At 51.0% G+C, this 17685-nt stretch overlaps 1 protein-coding gene across 3 annotated transcripts in view; it reads left to right on the forward strand.

Moving 5' to 3' along the window:
• ABR (ABR activator of RhoGEF and GTPase) overlaps positions 1-17685 on the forward strand; it is a 172874-nt gene that overhangs the window by 40701 nt on the left and 114488 nt on the right. The window contains exon 1 of one of the 3 annotated variants that reach the window (XM_074343191.1): positions 149-551. The exons of the other annotated variants lie outside the window; for them this stretch is intronic. Coding sequence (XP_074199292.1) covers positions 491-551 — 61 coding nt within the window. The 5' untranslated portion in view covers positions 149-490. Of the gene's footprint in view, positions 1-148; positions 552-17685 lie in introns of those variants that run through there. 3 annotated transcript variants of the gene reach the window in all.

Raw genomic sequence — 17685 nt, forward strand, 5'->3', positions numbered from 1 at the left:
TCTCCTGGGCGTCGTGGGGACTCGGGCTGCTCCCCACACTCCGCACCCGGCTCCGGAGGCGTGCTGCGGCGGGGGAGGGGGCGCGGGAGCTTCGCGCCGATTGGTCGCGGCCCCCACCCCCCGCCCCTGGGCGCCGCGCAGCCCGGGGGAAGTTGCTAGTTGGCGGGCGAGCTGCACGGCCGCCGCTCGGGGATCGGCAGCGGGGCTCGCGGCGGCCGCAGGGGCCGGAAGGGCTCCCGGGGGCGCTCGCCGGCCCTCGCCCGCCCTCCCCTCCTCCCCCGGCAGCTCCGGCTCGCTCCTCCTTGCTACCTGTTTCCCTGTCTCCCCCCCGCCTCCACCCGGCGCTCGGCAACTTCGGCCTCCGGGGCTGGCCGCCCCTCACGGCCGCCCGCCGCCCGCCGCCCGCGCCCTCCCTCCTTTGTTGTGCGATGAGGGTCGGGTTTCCGATCTGACGGAGCCACCGCCGCCGCCGCCGCGCGGAGCCGCGGGCATGGAGCCGCTCAGCCACCGGGGCCTGCCGCGCCTCTCCTGGATCGACACCCTCTACAGCAGTACGTGTGCGCTCGGGCCGGGGAGGCCGGGCGGGAACGGGCCCCGGCGCCCGGCGCGGCGCCCCGACGGCCCCGGGGCCCGCGATGCCGGGCTTGTCTGGGGAGCCCGGCGCGGGCTGGGGGCTGCCGGCACGGCTGCCCAGGTGCCTGGCGGGCCGGGAGGCGGGGGAGCGGCGTGGGGACCCGCGATCGGCCATGGATGGGGTCCCCAGAGAGGACTTCAAGCGGAATGGGGGGTTAGTGGACGGACGGGGTCAGGAGAGCTGTCACCCCCTCTCCCACCTGTTGTGTGACCGAGCACTCCCCAACCCTGGGGAAGAGAGGGGAGCCTTGGTAGGGTGCTGCCTCAGCTCCCCGGCTGCTGCTCCTTCTGTCCACGTTGAAAAAGAAAGGCCATTTTCGTAAAGTCCTTGGAGCCCGAGTTTGCCACCTCAGGGACACCCTGAGGCCAGTGTGTTTCGGGGTAGGGGTGGTAAGGGAGGTAAGGGTGACTGTAGGTGTAGACCTCTGTAGGGGCCATTTGGTTGAAGGACCTGAAAACCCCCAGCTCAGCAGTCCTTCCTGCCAGCCTCTTCATCGCCCTCACCCTCACCTTCCCTCTCCCCCAAAAAAGAAAAAAAGAAAAGAAAGAAAAAAAAAAACCTCGGCGTCTCCACCTCCTCGCTCCCAAATCTGCCTCGATCATGTGATTGCTCTTGCATTGCCGCTGGGGATGTGTAACTGATCACTTGTATCTTGTGGGGGCTTGCGACCAGCCTTGAGTGCCCCCACCTGCCACCCCACCTCCCACCCCTCAGCCTGCCTTGCTTAGGTGGCTAAAGCCCTGCATTTCTCCCACTCCTCCCTTGAGACTCCTTCGCCAACTCTTTCAGTGATGTAGGCAGAGGGTCCTGCTGGCCCCTGAAGAAGACAGTAAGGGGATCCTGCCCTCCCTGATCACTTCAGTGGGACCCTCTCACTCTCTTGCTGTATCTTCTAGCCCAGGGTCCTTAGGCAGGGGGCAAGGGTTGGGAGAGGCAGGTGGAGATAGGTTCCGGTTCTGGACATTGGATGCGATGGGGCAAGGACATTTTTAAGGGTCAGCCTGGCTTGAATTCCTTGGTAACAGTCAGATGGTGGGGGGAGAGGACAAGGTGATGCCTTGAACCCCAAGGTCTTGCCCTGGAGGCTCCTCAGTACTTAGTACCCAGCTTCTGACCTCTGTATCCTTTTGGGTCCTCATCATTCCCATACCTTCTCCTCCCTCTTCTCCCTTCTTCCCCTCTCATTCTTTCTTCCTTCCTTTCCTCCCCCAGGAGCTCTCCTTGTGATGGTTCATTCTACTTTGGTTTCTCAACATCAAAGGGGCAAAGCTGGATCCCCTGGGTGTCAGTCCTGCGCCAAGCCCAGCCACTCCATCTGCTCCTTTCCCTGCAGAGGCTAGCATCGTTGGGTGAAGGTCAGGGCCCACGGCTGCTGGGTGGTGTGCGTGTGCGCGTGCATGTGCGCGTGTGTCTGTGTGTCTGTGTGAATGGGGGCACACATCTGTTCAGAGCCCGGCTGCAGATCAGCTCCTGACCCAAAGGAAGGATTAGTGACCTCCTCTTCGCTGTGCTGCTCTTGCAAATAACAGTCATGCTAATGCCTCATATTCAAAGGCAGCTTACGTTCCTGAATATTTCTTGGCTCTTTGCAAAACCCAGTACTGCTTTGCCTATCTCCCAAAACATAGAATCCTATGGAAACCTGTCTCTGGCTGATTCCCCTACCTGATCATCTGATCATTTCCAAGTTTTTCTACCACCCACCACCCCTAACCTGAGCAGAGAAGCAAAGTTGCCTGAGGCTGCTTTGAAAATTTCTGACCAGATGAAGGTGGGAAAATTAGACCGAGGGCTTCTTTGAGGGTGCCTTTTAATCAGCCCTGACTCAGGCAGGCTGGCATCTGAGCTGTCTACCTTGCTACTCCTGCCCTGGCCTCTGGGCGCTGGGGGCAGCCTAGATGGAGGGGATGGGGGACACTGATTTGGCAGCAACGTGAAGAGTCCTTGCCTCCTTCTTCAAAACAGCTTATTTGAGAGCTGTAGAATGAGGCTTCCTGGGGAGGTGCTGTGCAGTCATGTTTGGGCTGTTAGCCATGAAGTTTGCTCTTGACAAGAGCCTAAATTAAAACAAATACCCGAGCTGTCATTTGCTTGGCAGCATGGTTTTGTGGCTCCCTGAGGAAGTTCCTCTGCCTCTCATGAAGCTATTTACTTATAAGGCTCACAGTCACGGGGAGGCAAGGCTCCACAAAAGCCAGATCCATCAGGAATTGTAAAGGGGATGCACTCAGGGCATAGGGTAGCCAGTACTTCTTAGGGCTATGAATGAGCCAGTGAGAGAGGCTTCTCCTTAACACTGCTCCTTGGAGCAGCAATAATAGCATCTCTTGAGGACCCACCATATGCCTGGCACTGTACTAGGCATTCTCCATCCAGTCTCTTCCAACCTCACAACTCTGCAAGATAGGTAGTCTTCTCTCCCTCTTACAGAAAGAGAGGCTGGATAGGCTCAAATCATTACTCAAGTCACCTAAGTGGTAAATGACGAAGCTGGGATTCAGATCATACCCTAGGAGGAAGACTCTGAGTGTCACCTAGATATGCCTGTGCTTAGTTAAGGCCTTGGAATGTCATGGAATGGAGGATATCTGTCTCTCTGGTCCTCTGTCACAGAGTTCTCCCCAAAATGGTCCAGCAGGGTAAGTGACCTCAATGACTCTGAGCCCAGCTTGATTATGTGTCTCTTGTGGGACTAGGGGCTGGTCCTGGAGCCAGGGCAGGGTGGTTGAGGTTCTATCTAATTCCACTGAGGCTGGTGATTCTCACTGGAGGGCTGCAGTGTTGGCGATTAGTCTGACTCAAGGAGATGGGTTGGCCCCCCGCTGCCCGTGTGATATAGGACTCATTGGAACAGGGTCTTTGCCCCTGAGAAGCTAGCGTGGTGGTTGATGGTTCCAGCCGTCCCACTTCCTGTCTCTGGACCGCTCATTTTCCTACATTAATGTGATAATGTCAGCGTTGCCCCTCAGATCCTTGCCTGGATTCTTTCCCTTTAGCTCGTATAGTTCTCTCTGCACGTGTTCTCTGTCTTATCTCCTCTCTGGACTTTATCTCATCACTCTTTCCACTAAACACTTACCACTTTCTCTTGGTTCAGGGGTCAGGTTGGATCAAGTCAAGTTCTATGGAATAACAAAAATCGGGGGTGCTCTGAAAGTTTCTCCGTCCCTCTGAGTGGAGATGAAAAGCTTTCACTATATGTTCAGGATTTATTTAGAAGAGAACTGAGGGCTACCTTTAAGGTCTCTTCCTTTGCCATTCCAGCCTCTTTCTGTCCCAAGCAATTTGGCTCTGGCCTCAAACAGGCTGACTCTATGGAGTCAAGCAAAAGCTTGTAGTTATTTGGACCTCATAGAAGGCAGAACAGGATCATCTGTTGTTATTAGAACCTGCATTTTAGAGCTTACTTCCGTTACCCCAAGCATCATTTCCAAGGGCCATTTCCACCTCTGGTGCTATTTTCATGCCTCTTGTAGACCCAGTGCCCTACCCAGGAGCCAGGGGAGAATTTGAGGCTGTGGGGATACAAACCCTTCTCCAGATGATCATGAACCTGCCTCGGTTTCCTATCTTATTCTTATAATAGCCACACCAAAGTCCAAGCCCCTGGCCTCACAGTCACTGTGGGTTTGATCAGGGCAATTCTCTTACCCAGGCCGCATCAGACTGCCCCAGTGTGCCTGTAACACCTGCAGATGGATGCCTTCCTGTCCTGTGAATAAGCCCCCATCATTTATTCCTGCTTGCCAACACCAGCCCATGATTGACAAGGCTGCTGGAATCCCAAGGCTGCTGGAATCCCAGAGGTGGGGCTGGCAGAAGAATTAAGTGTCCTACTCAGAGAAACCTAATTTTTTGTTATTGTTGTGATTGCTGCTGTTGTTCTTTGGAAAAAGAAAGGCATGATGGGAACATTTGTGAAGAATTAGCTAGGCAGGTAGGAGATGGGGTGGTTAGGGAGAAAAATCCATTCTGCCTCATTCTTGCGGGTAAGATGGGGACTTGGGCTGTTCTCTGGGCCCGGGGGCGATTCTGGCACCTTCCTTGTGCGCACTCCCCTGCAAAGTGAGGCTGTGATGTCTCATGTGGGCGCCGTGGGGATTAATTGGTTAATGTTTATAAAGCACTTTGATGAGGAGGAGTGCTACCTAACTGCTCGCAGTCTAGCTCATCACGACCTTCATCACTGAATGGGGGGTCCAGAAAAGGCTTGCAGAGAAGTTTGGAAGGGGCTGGGAAGGGTGCAAGGGGACTGGCAGGGACAGTCTTGGACCAGGTTCTTAGGTGGTGCCTAGCCCAGGGCCTCACGCATAATAAGCCCTCTGTATTTTTGGTTGCAAGAGTGAGTGTGAGAGGGAGAAAAAAACTCCTGGGTTCTAGGCTCCTTTAACTCCTTACTCCACCAGAAATCCCGAAACCCATTAGCTGGCTCATTCACAAGTTTCCGACTGTGTGGAATTGGTAATTGTAGTAGCTTGGAGTGGAGTCGGAGACCCCCCAAGGGAGTCCCACGTGTTGTTAGGGCTTCTGATTGTGTGATTGGAAGCCTTCACCGCCAGTGTTGGTACTGCAGCTGTCTGGCCCAGCTTGAGCCCTTTGGGGCAAACCAGGGGCTCAGCAGTTTCAGGACAAATGCACGTCATCTCCACATCGTCAGCCCCTGCCAAGCCCCTGGCTGAGGTGATCCATGGGGACTGGAGCACCCACCACATTCTACCTACAGGGTCTAGGCACTTTCCACTGAGTGCCACGGGGAGAGGCCTGTGGCTTACCTGTCTCCAAGGCTGGATTGGAGAGGCTGATTGTTTTGACCGGTGGCCCTGGTCTGCCTTCGCTTGCATTTCTTTGGACAAGATATGGTCTGTTGGAGCCATGGATGACCCTGATTGGCTGTGAGAATGTGCTGCTTGTCCTGAAGCTTGGGGAGACCCTGCTCCAGACCTTGTAAATGGGGAAGAAGAAAGAAATCTGGGAAACAGGCAGATTCTAACATGCACCCTCATAGAGGGGTTGGGGATAGCTGCCCAATCCTACCCCCTACCCAAGTCTTTGGCAAAGAGGTGGGGCCAGCTGGTTCCCTGACCAACTGCAGATGGGCCATCCAGTTCTCCTTCCCCAGGCTCAGATCTCATTTGGGCCTCCACTTGATTTTCTGCCCCTGTGCTTTTATTTGTGTCTTCTCTTCCTGCCCTTCCTTCTCTACCGCACTCCAGGACAAGAGATGAATGTGGGTTTACTGGCCATGTAGAAACTGACAGGGTCATTGTGGTCTTCAGGAGATGGGGCCAGTTGGGGTGGGCTCTGTGGTGACCTAATTGGTCAGGTACCATTCCCTTCTTTCCTCCACCCTCACCTCAGATACCTTTATGTTCCTCTAGACCACAGTTAGACATAGAAGATATGCGCGGGCATTTGGTCCAAGGTGAGCAGTGTCTCTAGAAGGGATTTGGTGGCTGGGAGGACTCAGGTGGACCAATGGAGCTCAGAGTCCCTGTCACTCCGGGCAGCATAGCCATTGGCCTTCCTGGGGTGTCAGTGCAGCTGGTGCTGCCTAGAAAAGCCCCACATTGACTTGAGATCTATTTGCTCAGGGCTGTTGGGGAAGGATGTGGCCATAATTACCTTCATGGGATTGAAAGGCTGATCCTATTAGCGTGCTGGGCTGACCCCTTCCTCCTGGGCATTGCCTCCTGGCCAGCAGCAAGGGTTTAATGGATCGAGATGATGGAGACCAAAGATGTTGTATAATTAAGCCTAGTTATTTCCCTAGCTGGGGGGTTGCTACTCCCCACGGCAGCAATTGATTTCCTCACCCTGTGGTCACCCTGTTCCATTGCAAGTTACCTTGGTCCTAAATAGCCAACAGTCCACCTATTTGAATAAATTCCTCCCTTGAAAATTTTTTTCAAAAAATTGTTTTGGTTTTATGATTAAGATCCCTTTCTGAGAGGTTTGTGTGTTCTAGGTGATGGCACCCCTGGAGTTGCGCAGTGGGGAACCTCTCAGGGAAATGTGTCTGAGTTCTGCAAAGTTCACAGAAACCTCATCCTTGGGTTTCTCAAAACCACCGAGCCCAAAGAAAAGAAATCTCGTTAGTCCTACCGAGTTCATAGAAATCGGATTTTTCCATTTGATCTAGGAAGAATGGAAAAAAAAAATAACACTTAACTGGTCCTACTATGTACCCGTTGCTGTGCTAGGTACTTACATTATACCTACCACTCAACAAGGTTCCTTTTATCATCCCCCTATTTTATGGATAAGGATACAGAAGCCCTGAGAAGTTAAGTTATTGACAAAGATCTCCCAGTTTGAGCTGGGTCAGATCTCAGATGGCTTCAACTCTATTTTTAGCCCATTCAGCTTCCAATAGCAATAATGAACTTATCCAACACTGATGAGGACCTACTGTGTGTCAACACTGTCCTGGGAATCTCCCAAGTGTTATCACCCACCCTCAATAGCCCCTACCTTGTGAGGTAAGGAGGAATTATCTCCATTTTATAGGGAGGAAACTGGGACTCGGGGAAGTTAAGGAATTCATTCGAGGTCCTACAGCAGAAGTGTAAGATAGGAATTGAGCACAGGGCTGGCCTGACTCTAAACCACGCTTTCTCCCACACTCCCTTGCCTTCCTCGGCAGTGCCAGTAAAGTCCCTGGGCAGCTGGTATTTCATGGAAGTTGATTGATCTGTTCATCTCTCTCACCAGAGTGACAACTGTGGAGACTGCCTTGGCTCCACCCATGGTATTTGGCGGCTCTCAGCCTCTGGGTGCCCTGTAAGTGCCCACCTGCTGGGCTGCCTCTTCCTAAGGGTGATCCCAAGGGGGCTTGGAGCCCATATCCCGAGTTACCTTGTCCCTGGATTATTGGCAAGAGGCGCTGTTTGTTAGCCCCAAAAATACAAAAAGAGGAAGGAGAGAAAATAGACTTTGGGGGTAGGGATGGGGGACTGCTAATGCCCTGTTTGCAGAGCAGGGCAGGGGACAAGTAAGTGGGGACTGGAGGAAGAGAGGACTTGGCTGAGCCCGTGCATGCTGGCTCTGATCTCAGGCCTTTTTAAATGCACCTCCACAGTTTCCAAAGGAAAATAAAGAGAGCTCTTGGCCATAAATCAGGCCACTGCGCACCAAGGTCCTTTGCCAGTTGGGCCACAGATCCAGCTTCTGCATTTGAACTCACCCACGCACAGCATGTTAATGATGGGTGGCTCCGGTGCAGACGTGGAGTCCTCTGCCTAGAGTTCAGGCCTCTGGGGGCAGCCTGTGCCTGGGGCCTTTCTCCTTAGCAGACCTCTCTTTGGCTGGAGCCAGAAAGGCTAGGACAACATCTGAGGGCTTGTTGCACCAAGGGTTTGTGTGTGGAGAGTTTTTGCATATGATGAAGGGAGAGAAAGCCTGCCCTGAACTGAGAACCAGAGCAGGAAGGTGAAGGTGGGGATGTGGGGGAGGGGAGAGGGCACCACAACTCCATTCTCTTCCTTTGCTGCTCAAAATTTCACTGGGTCTGCAGGCATTTTTAGGGGACCCTTGCTTGGTAGGGTGTAGGGACCCATGGACCCTCCCCCTTACCCACTCATCTGTCTGTAGTGGAGGCAAATGTGGAATTTCAGCTGCCCCTGGGGTGGTAGGTGCTCCTGACACCTCCCACCATCGTGAACCTGCTGCCCCGGCTTCCTCCTGCCGCCCTGCCCGCTCCTACCCTCCCAGTGGTCCCTGGATGCAGCCAGACCAGAGGCTCAGCCTTGACAAGGTCCATCCTTCAAGTGCCACCCTGTGGTGAGCTCAATCCTCTTCCCCACCCAGAGCTTCCTCCTGCTCTTCCTGCCCTTCCCCCAGCCTCCTTCCCCCTCTCCATCTCTGTTTTTCAAGGGAAAAGACATCTTTAAGGGGAGACCAGTGAAATCGGGCTGCCCAAGCCTGAGAGGGTTGAGAGGGCCAGGAGAGCAGGTTCTGGTGTTGGGGACCCTGTCCCTCCACAAATGACATGTTTTCCTTCTCATGTGTCTCCACAATAATTTCTGTACAGGTCAAAACAGTGCCTCAGTGTGAGCTGCCTGAGTTCTTCTGGCTTCCGCAGGGCTGGGGAGCATCCATTTAATTACTTGTGGCAGGAGCTACTGTTGTCAGTTCTGTCCTGAGAGAGGAGCTGGAGAGCTGTGGTGGGGACCTCCAGGGTGTAGCATTAAGGGACATTTGCTTATGGGTGACCTGGCCAAAGGCGACAACTCCTCCCCTTTGGAATTAAGTTATAAGAGGCCAGGAGAACCTACCAAAGGGAGATTGGACTAGATGATTGACTTGCTAACTCTTTGAACAGCAGCCCATACATAGTACAGACATTTTGCATTGTGAGCCAGGACACACAGAAACTGAAACTAAAGTTTATGGGGTAGGACTTACCTTCATTGTCTACATTTGCAATACACCCATAATTCTATGCCCTTTAGCCTATTCCATTACACTCCATTAAAAACAAACCCAAGAAGTGCTGGTTGTGACCTACTACATTGACTTGATGACCTGCAATATGAAAAAAAAGTGGACGAGATGATCTCAAAGGGCTCTTATGAACTGTAGGGAATAATAATTTACCAAACTGCCATAATTTATATACCACTTGTGATTTTTATGCCAGATTTCACACACTTCTGTTATTATGAACTTACTGTTTCTTCAGTTTGATTCATTGTTTTAAATATAACTTATTTAGAAAGGCAACTAGTGGAAAATCTGTACCACTTGCAATAAATAATAAGTTACCTTACAAATAAATGCTCTAAAAATTCAAGTGTTACTAATTCTAGTTACATACACTGTTGCCCTTAGAGGGATGTAGGTCTGAGCCTCCTGTGTCTTTGTTTAAAGGGAAGGAAACAGAGAATAGAGGACTTTAAAGACATACTAGTACCAAACAGTAGCAGGAAAAATTGAAAGGAATCAAGAAGGGAATAATTTTCTCAACATGTGCTCTGTGTGCTTTGATGCAGTGTGGCAAGCAAGCAGTGCTAATCAAAGGCCCCTTCAGCATTGGCATTGGCGTCAGCATCCTCTACCGCTGTCTGCCTGGAGTCCTGGGCCCTGTATTCCCTGAGGTGGGAGAGGAGAGGGGAGAAGATGGTTTTCTTTAGGACCAAATACACTAGAGCCGAGTCTCAAAGTCTGTTGTACATTTTAATGATCCAGGGATCTTGTTAAGATGCAGATTCTCATTTAGTAGGTTTGGGATGAGGCCTGAGGTTCTGGATCCTAGCAAGGTCCCAGGTGATGCCAGTGCTGCTGCTGCTCACGTAGGGACCATGATCTGGGTAGCAGGGCCCCAGGGTCCTTTATTCCCTCTCCTAAAGGACTGTCTGCAGACCCCAAACCAAGTCAGACCCTTCTGTAACTCTGGATTCTGGCCAGATGCAAGACAACCCATGACATATCTCTCTCTTTTGAGCCTGTTTCTCAATAAAAAAATAAAAATAACAAAGCAATTGATGGGACACCTAATGGGTACCAGACCTGAGCTTGTGTTCTCACATTCGGGATCTCTTTTAATTCTCACAGTACACCTGTAAAAAGTTGTTTACCCTCATTTTAAGGATGAGATGAGGGAGTGGCCATTGTGTTTGGCCCCTGCTTTGGACTTCCACCATGGGAGGGCACCCGCCATGGGGGACACACCAGGTCTCCACTGCCCATCCCCTTCCTGAGTGGCAGAAGCCCAGGCACCTGGCCTTTATGAGTGCCTCTGTCTAGACAAAACCTGCGCCCTCCTCATCCCCCAACCCTCCCGCTCAAGCCAAGAGCCAACTTCGTGTTAATGGAGCAGAAAGCCTTGGTTGTTAATTTTCTGGTGCATCATTGAGAGGGTTAATGAGAGACCAGCTGGTGTGCCAACCAGCCATGTGGAAAGGCCATTTCCCCTTGAATTTGGTCTGCAGACATTCTACAGACCCTCTGGCGGTTCCTAACCTGGATGGGTCAGTGGGCACCATGTGCCATATTTGGGTGTAGAACCTTTAGAGACCAAAAGCAGGAACTTGTTCTGCCTCCTGCTCCCTGGCAAGGAAGGATGGGATGCAAATTTGATGTCAGAAGAGCTGTTTCTTGCCTGGGGACCTGTGGTGGCTGGTCAGGTGCCACCATGGCCAGGCTCTTGCAGTGGAAACCTGATCATCCTTGAGCCCCTCCCTGTACCTGAGACACCACTCCATACCCAGTTGGCTGTGACTACACTAAACCTACTTCCATCTACATCTCCTTTGCCTGGAAACCTTCAGTGAGGCATTTTCTTTCCACATCCAATCCAAAGTGCCTTTGAGTTTCCCCTGTGCTAGGGGACATCTTGCACTATCCATTCAGATTTGACAGCATCCCAGCCTGGCCCCTCTGCTCTGGCCAGGAAGACCCCTCACCATCCTGCAGCCAACTTCATGAACAAGCCTCAGCTCAAACTACCACCACTTCCAGGAAGCCCTCGTGCCTGATTATAGCACTCGCCTCAGTGAGCACCCCAGCTCAGATCCCGAACACTGCTTGCTCGGGTCACATCACTGAGCTTTCTTACCTATTGTTTTATAGTGTTTACCTGTGTAGGGTGTGTGCCTGTTGTCACTTCTTCTCTGCCAGACTTTCAACTCCTTAGAGGCACAAAGAATAACAAAGGCTGCCATTTATAGGGTGCCAGACACTGTCCTTAAGCACTTGACAAACAATGTCCCATTTAATCTTCAACCCCCCTGCAGAGGTCTCAACTATTTTTATCCACTTTTATGGATGAGGAGACTTTCCCCCACAAGATTCTAGAAAGGGTAAACAGTTTTCCTAAGGTCACACAGCCTATGAAAAGCTGAGCTGGGCTCTAAACTCAAGTCTGTGTGATGCCCCTGGCCTGTGCTGCTCCCCCGGGGTGCCCAAGCACCAGGGCCCTCGGCGTGAGAACCTGGGGTTGGCCCTGGCATCTGTATGTTGGCCAAGCTCCTCCGCACGCCCGCCCAGTCCAGTCTGGGAGCTGGCTTTTCACCACTGCGTGCATCTCACTTTCCCTCAACATCCAGCTGTGCCTTGAGCACATGGAAGGTTAGAATGCTCTGTGGTTGGAGAGGGGGTAAGAAGAAAAGGGGCAAACATTCTAGGGGGCTGTGTTGTTCTAGCACAATGGCCACTTAAGAGAATCCTGGAGCAAGGATGATGCGAGGAGGCAGCAGCGCTGAACATCAGGAGAACAGAAGGGCAGTCAGGAAAGGGCACTGGAGAAGTCAAACCAGTGACCCGCCTCTCTGCCCCAGCCATAACTCAGGGCCTCAGCTAGACATACGAATCAGCTGGGGCAACTTGTGAGAATGCATTCTGATCCAGCAGGTCTGGGGCAGGGCCTCCAATTTGGCATTTCTATCAAGCCCCCAAGTGATGCCTATTCTGGTTAGGAAGGACCTGAACTCTGCCAAGCCTTCCTGAAGGATTGATTCACTCACTAGTCTAGCACCTTCCCACCTGCCCCCTTCCTAGAGAATAAAATTCTTAGCATGGGAGCCTTTTCACACACTATCTCCAGCCATCTCCAGTCTTGCCTCCCATTGCTCGTTACCACACTTCCCACCCTGAAGCTGCCCTGAGATCTTCACAGCCCCCCCAGACACACCAACTGCCAGAGCTTGGTGCTTTTTGCACATGTTGTTCCTTTGTCTGGAGCTTTTTACATGCTGTTCCTTGTCTGGAGGAATATGCTTTGGCCTTTCTTGGCCAGGTAAGGATGGCGTTGAATGTCACTTTCCTGGGAAGTCACAGACTGGGGAGTGAGCTCTAGACTTAGACTCCTGGCTCTGGAGAGAAGCCCTTTAGAGGTTCTTGGACCTCTTCCCTGTCCCCACTCCCAGCAATGGTCAGCCACGGTCCCTGGCCTTGCAGATGTGCGGAATCAAGTGACTTAATCGTCCTGCTTTGAACATTTGTTGTTTCTTGTCACCTTTGAGTAAAAATAGAGCTGAGAATGACTGAAGTGAAACCCCACCTTGGAGTCTGGGAGTGCAGAGGTGGGGGCTCCTCTCAGGGAAGGTGTGGGGGTTCTGTGGAGCCCGGGGAGGCCTGGGCTGTCTGAGTGAGCTCTGGGTGGGTGGGGGGGGGTGGTCCTGGTGACATAGGCCGCAGCTTCTGGGGCGCTGGGGTCATGCCCTGGGCTCTGAGAGGCCAGCCTGGCCCTCCCCCCCCCCATCAGTACTCTCAGGGCTGCTTTCACTTTAAACTTCTCTCCTGGCTGTGGAAATATTTTGGGGCTTCCGGAGAAGTTTCCTTTGGTGCTTCCTGAGTTTTCTCCTGTGCTTTTTTGCCTCCAGATTTCAGCCCCAGGCAGGGGCAGCTCCCGGAAGGACTGTGGGTGCCGCCCTGGCTGCCTGCATCCCCCACGGGGACCTCCTTCTCCAGTAGGAAGGTTCTCTGGTGCTCTGGTTTTGGGGAGCAGTATCTCCCTCTCTCTGGGGGAAAAAAATGGTCTCTTCCTGCATTCAGGCTCCCAGCCCCAGAGGCAGAGGGTCATGTTCTGATTGCAGGCAAGTAGTTGAGGGCAGTTTCTCTGGCTCTAGGCCTGTCCCCTCTTCTGAGAGCAGAGCGCTGGAGGCTTTCCAACAGGGAGCAGAGCCTTTGAATACTTGCTGGGACTGTTACCTCCGGCTGTTTACTTCACCCTTTTGAGCTTCATTTTCCTCACCTGCTAAATGGGAACAACCTTACCAACCCCCACCAAGAGGGTTGCCAAGTTTTTTAGCAAATAAAAATACAGGATGCCCAGTCAAATTTGAAGTTCAGTTCAACAATGAATACTTGTTTTAGTGTAAGTATATCCTGGGAATATTTGGGACATACACTAAAAACTTATTTCTCCGAAGTTCGGCCCAAGTGCCAATTATACGGGCTGTCTTGCATTTTATCTGGTGTCCCTACTGCTGGATTAAATGGTATGTGTGTAACACTTAGCAAGGGACTCATCAAAGTGTTCCTTGCTCATTTCATTACTTTCTTCTCTTCTCTGTGCCACCCTGTTCCCCCTAGAGGCCAAGCTGATGAGAAGTTTCTGTGCAGTAGTCACAGAAGTATTGATATTGTCTTTGTAGAGTTGACACAAAAAATCATGAAGTGATTAGTGGAAAAATGCCAATAATAATAGCTATCACTTACCTAGCACTTGCTGTGTGTCCCACACTGTTCCAAGTGCTTTTTGTTTGTTTGTTTTTCCCGGGAGGAGGTAATTATATTTATTTATTTTTCCTTTAATGGATGTACTGGGGACTGAACCCAGGACCTCATGCATGCCAAGCGTACACTCTACCACTGAGCTATACCCTCCCACACTCCAAGCACTTTTTGTATATCAATCCCCTAATTCTTCTCAACAATCCTATGAAGAAGACACTTATCTCCACTTTGCAGATGGGAACACAGAAGTTAGGTAAGTAACTTGTTCAAGGATGCATAACTAGTAAGTGGCGAGATGGAGATAAAACCCAAGCAATCTGGCCCCTGTGTTCTTGGTCTTAAACAGGACATCAGGCTGTTTAACTGCCACAGTTAAAGATGTAAAGTTTCTTTAAGGCCAAGGACATGGAAATCTACAGGGATGGTTTCACAAGGCAGGTGATGGCACGGCATGCTCCCAGGGGGAGGTGTGATTTCCCCCGAGATCTTATGGAGAGAGGATTCGGCCAGGCATGAGGAGCTCACACTGGGATTTATATCCTCCTGCTCACCACCCCTGAATGTCATGGAGATACTGGCCCCATGTCAGCCTGTCACCAAGTGAAAGAGCCTCCAGCGCATCCCTAAGTGTTTGCTGAGTATAAAGTGAGTGTCCCTAACAGGCCCAGGCTCCAGGCCTGTCTGAGGTCCATGCCTGCAAATCCTAACCCAGGTCCTTTTCAATCTTATTAATTCACAAATAATTGTGCCACCATGTGATGTCTTCCTTCTCCTTGAGCATCTTCATGATTCTCCAGGATAGAATTTTTTCCCCTTTTATAAAAGGGATACATACAGTTATTGAGGATTAGAAAAATACCTGAAAGTAGAAGGAAAACAGTCCATGTGCCACTGTCCCACCCGCCAAAGGTGAGCCTCCATTGCCCAGGGTCTGGTCATGCAGCCCAGAGTGCAAAGGAAACCTCAAATGGCCCCATGTCCCAGCACCAGCCCTGGATGCTTGTGCTGAGGGGGATGAATTGGAAAAAGGGTCTGGAAACAGGTGCCATCCCCCCTTCTCTAGAGTCTTGGCTGGCTCTTTGGAACAGGGTGAAGATCAGGTGCCCACAGCTTCCCTGTCTCAAGGACATCACAGGCCCGCCTGTCCTCATCCCCCCGCCCACCTCAGGAGCAGCAGTGCGGAAGTGACCATTGTTCAAAGGGGCTGCCCTGTCCTGTTTCAACTTGTGACCAGAGATCAGTTTCTAGGACATTCTGTAGGTAGCACTAGTGTCTCTGCTTGGCCTGAAGCCCAGATTCCAAGTCTTCACACCTCTTTTCCCACCACAAGCCTCCCCCAGGCCCAGCTTCTCAGGATTGTGGTGTTTCCCCATTTTCCAAAGGTTAACTCCAGTTAATTTGAAGAGAAATCTGAGACCGAGAGCTTTGCCTGTTGTCTCTGCCCCCGGCTCCTTCCAGTCCTCTTCCATCTTCCTTTTCTCCCTGTCCCTTCCCCCCCATGCCCCCAAGGGACTGTTCAATAGGTGTTTGTTGGCAGGTTCAGAGAGGCCCCGTTTGTTCATCAGGAGACCCTAGTCCCCAGCCTGGTCACTCCCTGCCCCATTCATCGGGGTCCAGCAGGAAACAGATGGTGCACTCAGATTGAGGGGTTGGAGGAGAGCTTATAACAGGACTATGACCAAAATGAGGGGAGGGTTGGTTCCCACACCTGGAGACAGAGGCCATGTGGGCGGTTTCCTGGCAGGAGCGGCAACCTTCAGTGGAAGCACATAGCTCGGGTGGCCCACAGCCGAGCTGCGGGGAGAAATACCCAGCCTCACACCCCTCCCTTCCTGTGACCTCCTGCTGGGGCAGAAAACAGGGTGGAGAAGCTGGGAGAATGGATCTGGATTGATGTACTCCAGGGAATTAGCCTGTGTCCATGTAAAATCACTCTCTCTGAATCTTTCCCCATTTGCAAAGGGAGGGTTATAAATATCTGCTTTGTGGATGTCCTGGGGTTGTTGTAAAAATGAGCTACGATGATGAATGGTGACACTGTGTGTTCATCATACTGTTGAATACCAGAGTAAGGGATAATTGTTATTATCGACAAACACTCACTGGGTACCCCCTACAGAATGAGTCTTACACATTTTCACTTCTGCTGGGGAGCCTCTAATCTCCAGAGGACATATGGATAAAAGAAAAAGAAATTGCAAAATTGCAAAAGCCTGGATTTGAATCCCAGAGCCCCCGCTTAATGCTCATATGGCATGGGGTGAGTCATTTAATGAGCCTCCCTGTGGTGAGATGTGTCTCACTGGGGCTCAGAGGAGAATGGATGCTGTCAGTACTATTAGCCAGCCATGCGGGGGTGCTTAGAGGACCTGGCAGCATCCCTAGTCCCTCAGCGGAGCCCAGGTCCTGCAGTGGTCCCCGGACTCTGGGCTGTGGGCCCCTGGGTCTCCCTCCTCAGCATCACTGACCCAGCCCTCAAGGACATGGACGCAACTACAGATATTAACCATAATAACCATTGCTGATTTTTACTGAGTACTTACTGTGTACAGGCACTAATCAGTTAATTCTCTTGGACTACCCAGAGTCCCCATAGCTAGAGCTTTTTTTTTTTTGAAACTGTGAAGTAAATTTGTTGAAAAATCATTATTCAATCCATAAAATTTTAATTATCTATATTATCCATAAGCATTTCTACTGTGAAATATAATAAACATATTCTCTTAAAAATCACTGTTACTGAAGGAAACAGTAACTTTGCAATTTTATCCTTTAATTTCTTTTTTGCTAGCCAATTTCAGGTACATTTTTTTCTCTGTTTTTGTGTGTGTGTGTTTTTTTACTTTTTTTTATAGAATTATAGTCAGCTTACAATGTGTCAATTTCTGATATACAGCATAATGCTTCAGTCATACATACACGTACATATATAGAATGGCATTTTAATATAACCAATTTCCTCTATAATCCTATGTATTTAATGCATTTCAAAACATTCTTAGGGGAAGGGACCATTAGCTTCACCAGACTGCCCAGGATAGGTCCACGGCACGAAAGAATGAAGGGTCCCTGCTCATTCCCAGAGGACTGTGAGTTCCAGGTTCCCCATACTCTGTATTCAGCCTGTTCTTGGTAACTCTGGGCCATGGCTATGACAGTGGCCTTTGCTGAACTGGGAGGCAGGAGACCTGGCTTCTCCTAGCTGAGCCACTCCCTGGCTGTGTGACCCTGGGTAGGTCCTCTGTAACCTCAGCTGTAAGATGTAGTGGTTGGAATACCCCTTGTTTTAATTTCTGTTTATATATAAAATGCATCACATATATGAGAGAGCACATAAAATGTCTGGGTTTGGTTTAATAAAGACTTACAAGACCAACAAGCATTTGCGTCCCATTAAACTTCAAGAGACCATTGCCACTCCTGAGAAGCTACTGTGTGCCTCACTGTGTTAATTGGCTCATACAAAGCACTGCAGAGTGGAGGGGGGCTTAAACTTCAGAGGTGTTTTGTCTCCTAGTTCTGGAGACCAGAAGTCCAAGCTCAAGGCGTCAGCAGGGTTGGTTCCTTCTGAGGCTCTGAGGGAGAATCTGTTCCATGCTTCACTCCTGGCTTCTGGTGGTTTACTGGTCATCTTTAGTGCCCCTTGGTTTGTAGATGCATCATCCGACCTCTGCCTTCATCTTCCCTTGGCATCCTCCCTCTGTGTCTCTGTGTCCAAATCTCCCCTTTGTATAAAGAAACCAGTCATGGTTGATAGGGGCCCACCTTGATGACCTCATTTAACTTGTTTAGCTCTATAAAGACTGTATTTCCAAATAAGTCACGTTCTGAGATACTGGGGGTTAAGACTCCAACATACTTTTTTTAGTGGGGGG

This window comes from Camelus bactrianus, chromosome 16 (genome assembly GCF_048773025.1).
Source record: "Camelus bactrianus isolate YW-2024 breed Bactrian camel chromosome 16, ASM4877302v1, whole genome shotgun sequence".
Taxonomy (NCBI): domain Eukaryota; kingdom Metazoa; phylum Chordata; class Mammalia; order Artiodactyla; family Camelidae; genus Camelus; species Camelus bactrianus.